Here is a 16,279-nt window from a genome sequence, read left to right as displayed (position 1 = left end):
TTGAATGTGTAAAATAACTAAAAGACAAAAAAAAAAAAAATTAAGACAACTTTTTATATATTACAATTCTATTAATTGAATGCAGTCACAATATAAGCGCTCATTCAGGCACTTCAATTAGCTAAATTTGAACTTATATTAGGTAAAAATTTACACTGTCTGCCATCTTGAGTATTTAGTTTTCTAACTGTTAACAGTCAACATGTTTTTAGTATATTGATTAAGTTATAAGTCATTAGGGTTGTTACGATTAAGATGCTGTTATAAAGAGTAGAAAATTATTGTATGTATTTTCAATGACATTGAACATCCATCGAAGTGTCATCAAATAAAATCGTCGGCCCACCGTCGTCCGCGTCGGTCACTGGTTAGTGCCCATACGTATATGGTAATTCGTATAAATTGTCGCCCTAGTTCGTACTAGGGCGACAATTTTATGTGAGTGGCTTACTTATTGGGATTTCAACAATTTCTAAAATTCTGCTGGAAAAAAACATTTCTTTTCTCTTCTTTCTTGATACTTACTGGGTTTTCACAATTTATAATAATATTGTGTAATAAAAATATTTGTTTGAGTATGTTTATCAGTTGTATATTTACCATATAAGCTTTGTTTCATTTTGAAATAGATAGCGTACCTAATGTTATTTAAATTGATAGGTAGATAATAATCGAGAGATTTAACGTTTGAAAAATTATAAAAAAAAATGTTGTGTGGTTTTATGAAACCACGGTAAAAGTGAAACTGTTCGAACGGTTCCGAACACTGCTTTGTGTAGCGCATGTCGCGTGTCGGTCGGCTGCCGAGTAGGTATACCTACTCGGCAGCCGCGATACACGCGACATGCGCTACACAGACCAAAAATTTTGAGACGATGTAATAAAAGTTTCACTTTAAAAACTGGTTTATAACTTTACATACCTAGTATTTATAGGATCTTAAAGTATACAAATATCACTACATAGTATAAAACAAAGTCGCTTTCCCTGTCCCTATGTCCCTATGTCCCTTTGTACGCTTAAATCTTTGAAACTACGCAACGGATTTTGATGCGGTTTTTTTAATAGATAGAGTGATTCAAGAGGAAGGTTTATATGTATAATAAGATCCATTAAGTAGTGGAGAAGTACTGTTATTTTTGAGGTTTCTAATGTGATGTCGTAAAAAATTACATTTATTCCGCTTACATTGCAAACGCAGGCTGAACCCTACGAGTTTTATCAAAATAATGTACTAAGTATTATACACATTGAAAAGGTCTACAGAAAAGTCCGCGATGGTATATGTCTATCTCTTATGGATAACCCACAATAACTTTTTTTTGTCATTTACTTTTTACGACAAATAATGGCTAATTTTCGAAGCGATTTTAACCAATACAGCATTAATCCTTAACCAATTAAATACCATGGATACATTGTTCATTTAATATAGATCTATATGGCCCTTTACACCGTATGATTTAAGTGAATATTTTCGAAGATATTACAGATTTAAAAATTGCAGGACGTAGCGCTTGCGGCCGCCCGGCTATGTATTTTATACCCGTGCGATGACGGAGGCCGGAGCGGGCCGCTATATTTTTATACCTATACAACGTTCACAATTTTTCTGTAGTGTATTTAGTATCAGCATTGCACCCGTGCGAAGCCGGGGCGGGTCGCTAGTACACTTATAAAATTCATTAGTTCCCGCACCAGGCAATGATTATCTTCAAACAAATGCGTAGATGGTGAGCCAAGTTATTATAGCACACAACACAAAAGAGCCGTTTTTCCATACAAACGTAGTCCTCTGTTTCTTCCCTGGATTGTGCAACTAGAAAAATATATTTTTACTATTAATTTATGGTAACTTTAGCCATGTTCCTACGTTTTCTTTTTTGTCATACCTTAATTATTAAAATAAGATATGAATCTTTCAAAACGTAAGAAATAGGACAGATTTTTCGTTATGTTCCGTCTTACATAAAACTAATTTTTGGACATTATATAAAAAAAAGCAAAACGTAGGAACATAGCCTATACTTTTTTCTACTAAATTATGTTCGTTATACATAGGTACTTATGTACTGACTGCAAATCATATCATGGTCGCAATAACCAGCCTTGGATATTGCAATGCAATAATATGAATTTGCCAGTCAGTTCAATTCACGGCGTACTGTCTGGAAATAAGAGGCCATAATACGGCCCCAGCTATAAAAAAAAACACGATGCCATAATGTTTTATGTTAGCCATTTATAATATTCATGATAATAATAAAAAATCACTATAATTTACGTCGGCACTTACGTAAATCGTAATTTAGAATGCATAGAATTAAAATAGTTTGAATTATTTATAGAAAATAATTAATTAAACTTAATAAATGAGTCCTAATGTCTAATTAAAATAATTTATCTTTTAATGTACATTATACATAGCGAAAAGGTATGTAAGAATAGATGCAAAAAATTAAACATTATTTTCTAATTTTAATAAGTACCTAACTAAGTGTTTATTTATTAGGAATTAAAAAATATAATGTATTTCATACCTATGCTATGTAACAGGCTTGCACGATTACAACGATCGATCGTAGAAATTAGGCGAAATATATGCTTATTAGTTAATTACTTCAAAAAGCCGGCATTACAATAAAGACGTGAATACATAAACTGTATTATATCCTGCATCCTGCAAATTAAGGCAAAATAAATAAGTTGAATTCTTGCTGTAAGAACTTTATGTATGATGTAGTTATATGTTTATTCCTAGGTTAAATATAAAAAAGCACCTAAATAGGATAACAAGCGACATATTCTCGTTTCATGTTATCGATAACAGTATCACAGCGCGTGTAGCAAGTGTACACAAAGATGCATTTGCGTCATTCTTATACGCCTCCATTTCATGGTGGCACTCAAATGTGCGGTTTTTCTGTACTATTGAAGGTTATATTCTCTATTTTCCTGTTTGGAAGTAGGAGATTGCTGTTTATTCTATTTTAGATTACTTTTGTACTGGCCTAAAGTTCACAGAATTCGTAACTTCTTGTCTTTGTCGTTAGTAGAGCCACATAATGTAAATATAATATAGTTACGTAGAGTCAATAGTCAAAACGACTACAATTGTTATGTCTGCCCTGTCGAATGAATCCGCCTGAATCTTGATGTATCAAATATTAAACAAACAATAGTTAAGCCTCAATAATATTATAAACTAGCTTCGCACCTTGGTTCTGCCTGTGGTACACTGTCGAAGATTGGTCGGATAGATACCAACTCAGAAACCTTCGTGGGCTCATGCCACATACAACAACACTTTGCCTGATCATAACATGATCAAATGAATAGCTCTATAAAGAACATACAAATAAACATTCATTTTATTCCTAGAATACGTAAAAAATACAAGTTTCAGTCCAGAAAATTCTCATCAATTTCATGAATACTAGTTTCTATGCCAAGAACTAATATAATGAAAATACCTAAATGTTAAATTGCGATTATGAGATTTGTGTTGTCAAATATTTAAAACACAATCAGAGCTTATGGTCTCATCTTTATGTAATCTATTATCTAGTATAAATAAATAAATGATAAAGGATATAAAACTAATGCAAGTAATTAAGATAAATAGATAAACAATGTTATACGCACACAATGGATAAGAAAGTGAATATTAAATTCATTTGTTTATGTTAAAACTTATTTACCTGTTACAAAATATATTACGTAATAAACGTAATTCACATAATTCATTCAGTAAATTATAAAAACAAACCTCTGAAAACAAGCTTTGTTTTACTTTTTAATTCTTTCATATTATAAACATTATCCAATTAAATAGATATCTCTAAAAAGTTTAACATCATTTTTTTAATGTAGGTTTTGCGTACATTTAATAAAAAATAATTAAAGCGCACAAATATTAATTAATTTTATATAAATAAACAGCAACACACTTTACCACTTTACCTATAACCGCAACGCAAAAAAAATGCACATTGTGGTAAGAAATTTTGCTTTCCTTGAACTTTTGATGTATTTTTTTTATTTTTAATTAAAGTCTAGTACGCATACCAAATTTATTTATTATTTATTATACGAGTATAAGTCACAATAATCAGGAAAGAACCTCGACTGCAGTCACAAAGATTTACATCAACTGAAACCGATTTTTATGACTATTTTGCATCTTATTTGCAGAAACAATTCATAATGTTGAGGAAGATTATTTTTCCTTGTTATTTATGTATTTCCTGATAATCTTCAAAATGTATTTTCCTTTCAATTCGATTTTGTGGTAGATTAAGTACTATGTCCTTATATTGATGATTTAGTGGTTAAGTTCTCTATCGAAAAGTTCGAGACAGAATGAATTTACAAAATTTCAAATTGTAGTTTTTTATATATTGTTCTCATAACCATTTCTCCAATGAATAAAGGAAAAGCCTAGTTATAAAATTGGCTTATTCAAATAGGTAGTTGTCTAGGTATTGTGTTTTCAAATAACCCGAACTTGACCAGCATGGACCACTATGGCCAATACATTCATAAGCTTTTTAATATAACTTTCAACAATAATTGCTGTCAATAGCGTCACTAATTGCCTACATAAGAACCCTTATAACATTACTCCTCTATTTAGACAGTCGGGTAAATTATATCAGCAAGTTATTTAAGTCGTGACATGAGATGATTACAGCTATTGTTCTCATCATTGTTGAAAGGTTTTACGTTTAAACTGTATCATAGTTGTGCAATTATATTATATCGATCTAGAAAGAGACTAGTTATCAAATAATTACTGCGATTATAGAAAATAATATCACAATTATGTATGGATTCAATGTAAATGTTTTGGGGCATTATACTTACTCCTATGGTACTGAAATCCCGAAGTGGGTGGCCTCTGAGACGAGAACTCACCACCTTCCCCGGTCCTGAGCGGTCTCTTACCAATTTTATTATTGTCTCGTAGCACGCGCAGGTCCATCCCTACTCGTCGTCCAACCGGCCGTGGCCCAGGGGCACTATCGTATTATTCATTTTGAAAATAGTTAATCCATTTCTGTTTTATTGTCGGTAATAGTTCCTTAAAAAGGTATATAGGTAATGATTTGGGAGAAATTAAATAAATTCTTTTTAAATATAAAGGTTCGTTCCAAATTACCACTCATAGAGTTTCTGTGATCTGTGTTAATACCACTATTTTCTATCAATATGTACTCGTATGTGTGAAGACTGAAATGTCTGTCTGCTTGCATTGTAGTTGCCTTTCGATCTTCTATGCGATCTATTTAATAAGTTAGTTTCTTAAAATAGATAATTAAAGATTTTCTGTTATTCACATTGACACTTCCCACTTTCCACAGCTTCAGTAATGTAGTGTTGGTTTATAATGTATGAATAAATAGTAAATAATTAACATGAATAGATACTATATTTTTTTACGATTATTATAATAAAAGAACTTAGGTTTTTATGGTCAATAGACATTATCTATCTACCTACGCACTTTAATAATTTATTTAAAAATATTCCTACTTATTATATCTAGAGCTTAGATAAAAAATGATTCTTTTATTTTTTCTGAGTGATTAAAGTTGTTCGTTTTTTTTCTAGGTTGCATGGCTATTACTTCGTGGAGGCAAAAAGGAGTAAAATAAATAAGGTAAAACCATTGAACATTTTATTTCGTTTCTAAGTACTTACACGTGAATAATATTTGCGTCATTGGGAGCAAATGTAAAATAGTGTTACGGATTACGAAGTACTGTATGCATAATGTAAGGCCTGAGTAAACATTCCTTCAAGGTTCGAAGGAATTTTTGAGTCGTAATCGTTTTTCCTTACATTTGTCTCGCTTACTTCAATGAGTTATTCACGTCGAAAATTTTGACTACCAGATAAACATATTGAGATGTTAAGTATGTAGAATGTTTTTTTTTGCAATTACTTACGTTAATGTAAAGGTTTTTTGTGCAGCCTTGATCAAACTTTGTATATTGAAGTTTTTATATAAGTACTTATAGTATTTCTGGTATAGAATATTTGTTAAGCTATTGCTGTTGCTTAATTAATTGTCTCAATGTAGTAATTAGTGTTTATGCAAAATTATTTAAATGAATGATTGTTCATCCGTGAAAACAGTACGCAAATGTCGCACACAAAAAGTAGACTTCTGGAAAGAAATATCCTAATTTACATTGAATAACAAATTTTTTCCAGGATGCCGCGCCTAGAGCAGCCGCCGCCGGAAGACTTCCGCCGCATTCTGCGCGAGAAAGCACTGAACCACAGTTTGTTTTACTTGAAGCTCGGCGCGGGAGTTGCGCCCGAGCTGCCCGAGCACGCGCGCGGGCAGACGGCGCCCGTCCGCCGGCAGAGCGACACTGCCGCGCGCTCCCCCCGCCACACGCAGCCGCGCGTCTCCGAGCTGCTCAAGCGCTTCGAGCCGGGGCCCATGCAGTACCTGCGCCTGCCGCGAGCGGTCACGCCCACGGAGGACATCAGCTCGTCGGACGATGACGACCGCGCCGCCGTCAGGCGCAGAAGCCGTGACTTGAGCGACGATTCCGCGGTCGAGCTGGAGCCCCGGAGGCGGCACTCGCACCCCCGCGACGTCACCCCGCCGCCGGACGCGATGTCACCCCGTCGGGAGAGGACCCTCATAGAGGCGAACGTGGTGGAGATCGGACGGCGGGGTAGTGAGGGGTGTGAGACGCGAGGGCGCTGTGTGAGGACCCCGAGCGTGGTGGTCAGTGACTATTCGGACGGGATCGCGGTGGGAGCCACGGAGGAGGAGGTGGACTGGCTCAGGTCGAGATCGCTGTCTGCGGACTCCGCCTGCTCTTCCTGTTCCACTCTGTCCAGCCGCGATGATGAGGAATTCGAATCTCCCCCGCTGCAAAAGAAGGTAAGATTTGCTGATTTTATTTTAATAAAATAAGGTTTAATTTAAAAGGTAGTAGTATGAAATAATATATCTACTTGGTATTAAGTAAGGCAAAAATCATTGAAACTGCCAATAGGTACCTATACAGTATTTATAATAAAATATTAAATTAAGGATTTAAAAAAAACCTAACTTATTTTTACGCCAGATCGACATATATCGAAATACACGAATACACGAAGAATAACAATTATTATGTGGATAAGAAAATCTCTTACTGACATAAAATATAGTGCAAAATCATCTCAACTAAATACGTAAACAATGTCTCATGGAGTCCCGTTACGCAACGTGCGAACGGACAAACAAACAAATAAATGAGCGAAATATTATTTAATCATTACAATCACTATTCGATCAATCACCTCCTAATGACGTCAATAGATTGTTTAAATTTTAGCTAAACCGGCTTCAATGATATATCACGGTCCATTTAAGTAATTGTTTATTTTTTGTCATTAAATTTGAATGCTGAATATTTAAGATAAAGATTACGATTCAATGTTGAATTATGGAAAATATTGTGTAACTATGCAGATTACCATTTTTATTTTAACTCGATAGGTATGCCTTTTGAATTACAATTAGGATACAATGTTTTTAACAGTTGACAAAGTACTTAAATATTACCTACCTTATGCTTTTAGAATCTATGTCATGTTGTAATACTGTGGTCGTAAGTATGAAAAATAAATACTATTAGTAATAAATAGGATGAAAGAAAAAAAGTAACCCAAATTAATTTAACATAAGCTTTCCTCTTCGTTCAAAAAAGCTCTACCATATAATGGAACGTACCGCGATATTTTTGACTAGAAAGAGCGGCCTAATTTTGGAAGGTTACCCCTAAATAAGGAATGATTAAAATATACCTATTGTAAAATCTTTTTACTATTAATATACGTATGTTTTTATGGAAATAGTTAACAGATTCTGATTATATATAAGTAATGAGAGAGATAAAGGTCAAGTGGATCTATCAAGAGAATCAACACAATATTTTAGAGTATATGCTTATAAAAATAAAATTACATTTCTTAGAAGCTCTACTATATTTTCAAAATCAAAACCCTGCCTTGTTAAATTAAATTGTAATATTGACATGATTTATAAAAGAGCAACTATGGAGTTTCTTGCCGATTCTTCTCCATAGATACTGCTTTCCGAATCGGTGGTAAATGTTAAAAATATGTTAATAAATGACGATTCAAAAGTGCTCCTAGAAGAAGTAAATACATATATAAATGTTTGAGTTTTTTGAGTCTTATCCCATAACCTAAATAATAAATACCTACCTATATTTGTAATTTAACAGATACGTTCCTCATAGTGCAGTAACGACCGTTCATTGTCCTACAACAAAGTGACCTTAGCTATTGAACTGTAACCCAATCCGCGGGATTTTAGCTAACTGTATGTCACATAGCGGATGCCCACTTCCGTTATTTAGTTGTAAACAATTGGTTCGTATTAATTCAGTACTCTATACAATATTATCTTGTTTATTTTGTTTTACAGTTATGAAATACAATTAGTTTTTTTTCGAATCCCGCCTCGTGATCGAATTTTTTCTATTCTTAAAACATTTCTACATTATTTTTTTATATTTTAGAATTCAATTACGTATTTAATCGTATTACATCATGAATTACAAAAATTTAAACATAATTGAAACTAATATATTAATTATAGCTTGATGTTTTCGTTAAAAAGCTTAAGTATATAAAAATCACTTACGGAGATATGTACCTATGTCTACGATGAATGTGATAGAGAATTAAAAAGAGATCCATTTTTAGTTGTTTCAGGTTATATGGCTTTTTAATTATATTATAAAGGATTAAAATTATTATTGTGCATAAAAAGACCGCTTTTAATATAGTTTTTATCGAATTACCCCACTAAAGATTACCCTTAATGATTGGATATATGATTAAGATTATCAAAAGACGTCATTTCATTTCTAATAATAGCCACAAAGCTTAATATAGCCTCACTATTGGTACTATAAAACAATTACTGAAAGAACTCAAAAACTCACATGAATATCCTTTCATATCGGCTATTACACCCATATAAAAAGCATAAACAAAGGCAATCCGTTACATAATGCTATCTGATATTATTACACATGGATTTTTCACGATTGTTAAAACCAGTTTTTATTTCTATCCAATTTTCTTTCTCCGCAACAATGGAGTGACGTAATAAATAACATATAATGACATAATTGTTCGCTTTGTACTGAAATGTTATGACTAAATTTATACTATAATACATATTATAAAACTGAAAAGTTTTTTGTTTGAACGCGCTAATCTCAGGAACTGCTCGACCGATTTGAACAATTCTTTCGGTGTTAGATAGCCCATTTATCACGGAAGGCTAGCCTATAGGCTATATATACCTACGCTTAGACCAACAGGAGCTACACATACAATACCAAAACTGTATGTGGATAATATACCTACTTTTAAAATAATAATGATTAAGAACCTTGATTTTCTGTAAATAATATCTAATATATTATGTTACAATTGTGGTTTCGTATTGTCAATCGCAGTCGGCCTCCTTTCACGGCCTAGTTAGTATATTTTAAGTAATTGGCTTCTGTAATAAAAATAGTTCTTTTACCTTTGGCATATCTTGGTTGCTTAATCCTTTGCAGAAGTTTAGTCCCCAATATATTATGTATTTCTTTTAATTCTCTAGACGTTAAATAATGCAGAAAATTTAAGCAGTCTGTCGGGCCACCTAGTAAATATATCTACAAATATAAAAATAAAATAAAAATAAAAAATAAAATTATATTTATTTGCCAAAAGAAGGTTATTAAAGTATATACAGATTATGACAGCGGACCCCGCACTAGGCAAAGCCTGTCTCGCGGGGCCATAAAACGATTATACAATAAAAATGGAGGTTCACATAGGGTCCAACACGTATAGTACAATGCAACTTTGACCATCAGTACGGTATGGGCACTTAAAGTAATACATAGTAATAATAATAAAAGTTATATGCTTATTTATACAATTGTACAGTTAAAGTATTCTTAGGATCTGTTCTGTCTGCTTATAGTCTTTGGACACTAGAATGCTTATCAATTTAGATTTAATATTGAGTAATGTGTATTGCCGGAAGTTAACAAGTTTACTGAATTTGTTATACAAGAATGGGAACATAAAATTTTGAAAACGTTTGGAAAAGAAACATTTGGTCAATGGGGTTGGAGCTCTTAATAGCCGTTTCGAATTATTTGTGTAAAAATTAGATTTTAAGAGTTTTTTGTGCATTGAGATGATTGCATGTAAAATATAAAGTCCTCTAACATTTAAAACATTAGCATCCCTGTAGAGAGACACTGTGGGATAGAATGGGGGCTTTCGCAGCATAACTTTTAAAATGGAACGGTGAGCTCTCTCTAGTTTGATAATAACCGAGGCTGAGGCAGCTCCCCATACAGAAATGCAGTAGGTTATTAATGATTGGCATAATACCTTATATATGGTCATAAGTTGGTGCTTATCAACTTTGGTTCTGAGAGTTTTCATTACATATATCAGGCGTCTTGTTCGAGTTGACATAGCGTTAATATGCTCATTAAAGGTGAGTTTTTCGTCCAGTATAACACCAAGGTATTTTATAGAATCTGACCTGGTAATTTGATCACAATTACAGCTGCTGCCAATGCTATCGTGGTGAGTAGATTTACCGCACATGTGAATGAAAAACTTTGGGAGAGATTTAGGAGCTGATGCCCTGGTTTTATGAAAGCATAGAAATTTCGTCTTGGTAGCATTGAGGGAGAGGAGATTATTATTAAGCCACAACATAATTTGGGACATACCTTTTTGGCTTTTATGAAAAACTTCAGCCCAGCTCGGGCCATGAAATAAAATCGCAGTATCATCTGCATAACATATAATATTTGCATCGGTAGGAGGGAGAGAAATGAGATCGTTTAAATATATTAGAAAGAGGATCGGTCCGAGAATGCTTCCTTGGGGGACACCAAACGTGACGCAATCTGGCAAACTAACGTACGAGTTAATTCTCACACGCTGCGTTCTTCCCTGAAGGTAGCTTCTGAACCAATCCAGTGCACATCCTCTTATACCGACACCTTCTAATTTCCTAATCAAGATTGGAACTGAAACGGTGTCGAAGGCCTTACTGAGATCAAGAAATACTCCGACACATACCTGCCCGCTGTCTAGGGAAGAGCTTATTGTGTTCACTAACTCAGAGACGGCATTTTCAGTAGACTTTCCTTTCCGGAAGCCATACTGATGCCCAGCTAGGAGGTTATGTGATTCCAGAAAAGAGACCAATCTTTTGTTTACGCATCTTTCCAAAATTTTGGAAAAACTGGGAAGTAGAGAGATTGGTCTAAAATTACTGGGTTCAGAAGCGGGACCAGATTTATGTATCGGGGTAATAATCGAAGATTTCCATACCTCCGGGAAAACACCTGATGACATGCTGAGATTAATGATTGATGTCAAGGGTAACAATATGCAGCTCGCTATCTTTTGTATAAAATCATTATTTATATTGTCGTATCCTGGTGCGCTATTTCTACAAAGACCATTAATGATGTCCAGGACTTCTTTTTCGTCCGTAGGATTCAAAAAGAACGAGTCAACCGGAGAATTCGATGGAATGAAGTTTGAAGCAAGAGATTCTTCTGTGGTATTCAATTGATTTAACTTTGACGTAGCAAGATTTTGACCGATATTTGAGAAATAATTGTTGCAAATGTTTACCGATTCAAGAGGATCGGTCTTGATATTTAAAAGGCCAGAGGAACAAGTTTTTGAGCTATTTAAATGTGCTATGCGTTTTATGGCTTCCCAGTAAGGTCGGGGGTTATTTTTATTTTCAGAAAGTGTTTTGCTGTCGAATTCATCTTTGAGACGTCGCAAGAGAGAGATGTAAAAGTTTCTGTAGCGTGAGAAAATTCGCTTTTTTATCGGGTTTTCAGGGTCCTTTCGCAATTCGGAATGTAATTTGTCTTTGTGCCTACCACATCGGATTAAACCTGGAGTCATCCAAGGCTTTAGAGTGTTTTTAGAACGGCTGATTATGTTCATACTAGAGTGTTTTCCTATGATGTCGGTAATATTCGTCATGAAAGTTTCGGCTGCAACTGATGCTGAATTGCAATTAAGGACCTGACTCCAATCCACCAGAAGAAGATCCTGCTTCACTGCGTCTATATTTATTTTTTTATGAATGCGTTTCGAGTTCGAGATTTTATGTTTACTGTTACTAATCCCCAGCATAACAAGATCGTGGTCGGTTACATCTGATTTACAAACTATTGGAATTTTATCGAGTTGAGTTTTAGTGAATATATGGTCGAGACATGTTTTATTGTGAGTGGGGACGTTGATATCACTTTCATAACCTAGTTCAGCCATGATACAAAGATATTCAGAAGAAGTATCTTGTGTTTGTGATGTGGGGAGTATATCTATATTTATGTCTCCGGTGAAGATGTGACAAGGAAAGTTTTTTTGATAACGTAAGGTTTGAGATAAAGATTGAAGGAAAAGGTTTGGATTTAAAGAGGGTGATCTGTAAACCGCAAGGATTGAAAAGAAATCAGCTATTTCAATGTATAGGTTTACACAATCGGTAATTTCGAGTTCCTTTGCTATTGCTGTTAAATTATTTTTTACGTAGATCACTATTCCGCTGGCTCTATTACTATGCTTTGACGTGTGGAACGAGTTGTAGTTATACATTTGGTTGATGATAGAATGAGGAGTCAGCCAGCACTCGGTTAGAATTATAACGTCAAATTCAATTTTGGTACGAGCCATAGTTATTAAAAAGCTGTCAAAATTCTTATTAAGACTTCTTATGTTGGTTGCAATAACATTGAGGTCAGAATGAGAAAGAATATCTGTGCAGAATTCTGGTGAATCTTTAATTTGACATATTTTATTATTGGAACTATCTATGTCCTGTATAACTCGTAAGTCAATCATTATTATGTTTTTTATAGTTAGATGAATTTGAAAAGAGAATAAAGTTCCAGCAAACCATAGAGAGACAATAAAAAACTAAGAATGAGATAGTTCCAAAGTGTGATGCAAACAGAGACAGATTCAAGACCACTAACCATTTAAAACCCATAAACACCACGAAACAATTAAAACTAATACAGGGCTTGACAAGCAACAGTGTACAAATAACAACAACAAATATAGCATATTCACATAACCAAGGAAGTGTAAATAAAGTGTAAAATTTTAAGCTTAGAACAGATTCAATAATCAACCAACAAAAGATTAGTACAGTAAACAAGCTCCGATTTATATCTTCATCGGCATTATAAAAATTGAGACAAAAGTATCTATACAATAAAAAATAATAAAAATTTAGATCTAGTAAAACTGTAAATAATAAATTTTTACTTTTAATTATCTTATTATTCAAATTTATATTTTTAGTCTGACTTGGGAGGGCAGATCCGATGGAGGTCATCATAGGATTGAATTGGAATTGCAGGGCTCCCAGTATATTTTCGAAAATAAATAGTTCCGTTTTTGATCCAGCAATATTTGAATGAGTGGGTAATGGCTGATTTACGCGCTTCACGAAACAACAGTCTTCTATCCCTTGTGAGCCTTTCGTTAATGTATACCCTTCTTTCTTGGCCTTGACCAATTATATCCTTGCTCACGAGATTTCTCCTTGATTTACCGGATTTTAAAAACTCGTCACGCTTTAATTTTCTTGTAAAGTGGATCGTAAGCGGTCGAGGAGCAGTAAGATCCTGGATATTACTATCGGTCTTCTCTAGCCGTCTGCGTGTTCCGGATCTAGAAACATTGTCAAGGTCCGCCTCTGACATGTTTAAACCAATTTTATTAGCTAAGGTTAGAGCAATATGCACGGGATTTTCGTTAGGCATTTCTTCAATTCCAATCACTTCTATAGATTTGGTAAGCATGGATTGTGATTTATTATCGAGTTGTTGTTTTAGTTGGGATATAGTTATTTGGAGATCTTCGTTTTCACGATACTTTTCTTCAATAAGTTTAATTTTCACGTCTTGGCTCTCAATTTTTGCAGAAATTCCTTCTAGTTGGGCCTGGTAATTGTTCAGTGTTGTAACAACCCTTTCCAAGTCAACTTTAAAACTAGACATGGACTGACGGAGCAGTCTCATTTCTTCGGCAAGAGTTTGCATGTCATGAGACCCAGCTGGTTGGACGGCAGCCATAGAACCAGACTGCGGGCTACTAAATTTACTGATTTTCTTACGTTTGGTTATATTGTCCTCCACTGCAGAAGTGCGCACCGGAGTTGTTGAGTTATCCCCGCCTTTTTTAAATGTAGCTTGACAATTAGGACATATAAAACGCGTCTTTTGTTCTGTTGTCAAAGCCGTTGGGCTGACGCAGAGGAGATGAAATAACTTATCACAATTCTCTGAGGCGCAGGTTAAATAGTTTTTATCTCTGATTGCGAGGAGGCAGGCTGAGCAGTTTTTTTGAGAAGACATTATTCAGTTTTATTAATTATACACTATTTGATCACGTATAAATGGATGGTTAATTTATTAATCGGTTATTATATAGTCTAGTTATTTTATAAAAATCACTTATTAATTTGTTTTGCACGTACAGTACAGTCAGTATGCCGCACAGTGTGTAAGCACAGTCACGCGGTGAGGTCATGCGCAGAAGCGGAGCGACTCAGCGAGTGATCGGCTTAGCAACGCGTTTAAATAATAACGTTTAATTGCACTTATCTGATATTACTTTAGTTATACTGCACTGATTTTGAGGATTGTTGTAGCACTTTCACGGTTGTGATGAATGATAACTGAGACTATGTGGGATAATTATAAACTTGCGAGTAAAAAGTAAGTTACGTGAAAAAAAAGACTGTACGCGACGTGTGGACCGTAAGGCGCGACGGCGTTAACTGATTGTTTCATATGAAATAACTGTTTGTTTCATTGAATTTAAATTTACTTTATGTACTTCATCACTACATAGTATAAAACAAAGTCGCTTTCTCTGTCCCTATGTATGCTTAAATCTTTAAAACTACGCAACGGATTTTGATGCGGTTTTTTTAATAGATAGAGTGATTCAAGAGGAAGGTTTTAGTATATAATTTATTATGTTTTAGACAAAGCGGGCGAAGCCGCGAGCGGAAAGCTAGTAAATTATAAGAAAAATATTAGCATAAATAATGCAATCCTAAATGTTTCTTAATGTTCTTACGGTTTATTACATTTTTAAAACTACCTACTAGCTTATGAAAATAAAGATTTTTATTACGTTGCTCCATTAGTAGACCGTGGTTAAAAAATATAATAAATAAAGTACCTAGTTACTTGTACTTATTTTTCTTGAGCTTTTAACGAAGAGCATAATATTTTATGTGTATTTTTTTCAATGCTGCTTTAGAAAGGTCACATAAAATGGAATGGTATATTTTCAACACAATCAACTCTCGACAGCAAAAAATCGAAAATATTATTAATAATTATTCGATAAGTTATAAAAAAAGTTCTTTCGTCAGAGCGAAGTCACAAATTGAGAGCTTAATAGCTTTCATCTTGTGACAATCAAGCTGATTAAGTAATATTACGAAATAACATTTTTACCGCTATTACCTAACAAAACCACAGATAATTTAATTCTATAGACTTTACATTCAGACTTTATAGAGTCATGATGTTGCCAACTCAAATATTATGAATACCGCGATGTAAAGATGTCAATTGTGAACACGTTTTCGCACAGTAATAAACTTAGGGATTTTTATATTGTCATATCTTTATTGTTTTACGCGCATTGCTTTGGCTATTTGCGGTTTTTACGAGAACGTGTTGCGAATATGTTAAAGTGTAGTTTTGGCATTATATCCGGAGAAGTATCTCATTTTTAAGCTTGGTTATGTGGTTAGTATTTGCCTCTCGAGAGATATCCGCTTTTGATTTCAAAAAAAGGAAAATGGGAAATGCTGTTATTACAGGACACATATAGGCAAAGGAAAGAAAAAGTATATCAGAGAAAGAATATAATATTAATTAGTCAAAAAATTTCAACAAGAGCTTGTTGGAATTCCTCAATTTGTATCTGCCCTTTATACATATACAGTCTGATCTATTCATGGTTGAAAAAGTCAGACATACCCTAGATCAGTTGCAGACGCAGTTGAGTAAGGTATCATTACGATGAATACGAAAATAAGTTATGTCTACATCTATTTTAATGATTTGTGTGTTTTTCGCAACTTTGCAATAATAAAGTTGCGAATACACAATCGTATATCCATACATTATTATCCGGATTTTCG

General features: G+C 34.0%; 1 protein-coding gene across 2 annotated transcripts in view; it reads left to right on the top strand.

The window, feature by feature from the left end:
* The window catches only part of IP3K2 (Inositol 1,4,5-triphosphate kinase 2), a 129,847-nt gene that overhangs the window by 15,006 nt on the left and 98,562 nt on the right, over positions 1-16,279 (top strand). For both annotated transcript variants that reach the window (XM_089697479.1, XM_089697478.1), the window contains exons 2-3: positions 5,614-5,662; positions 6,220-6,907. In XM_089697479.1, coding sequence (XP_089553605.1) covers positions 6,221-6,907 — 687 coding nt within the window. In that variant the 5' untranslated portion in view covers positions 5,614-5,662; position 6,220. The remainder of the gene's footprint in view (positions 1-5,613; positions 5,663-6,219; positions 6,908-16,279) is intronic.

Source organism: Colias philodice, chromosome 7, assembly GCF_061535455.1.
Source record: "Colias philodice isolate Cphi_HAF_F1 chromosome 7, ilColPhil1 Martin Lab GWU primary, whole genome shotgun sequence".
NCBI lineage: Eukaryota > Metazoa > Arthropoda > Insecta > Lepidoptera > Pieridae > Colias > Colias philodice.
The sequence above is the reverse complement of the archived record's forward strand: the minus strand, read 5'-3'. Positions and strand labels throughout refer to the sequence as shown.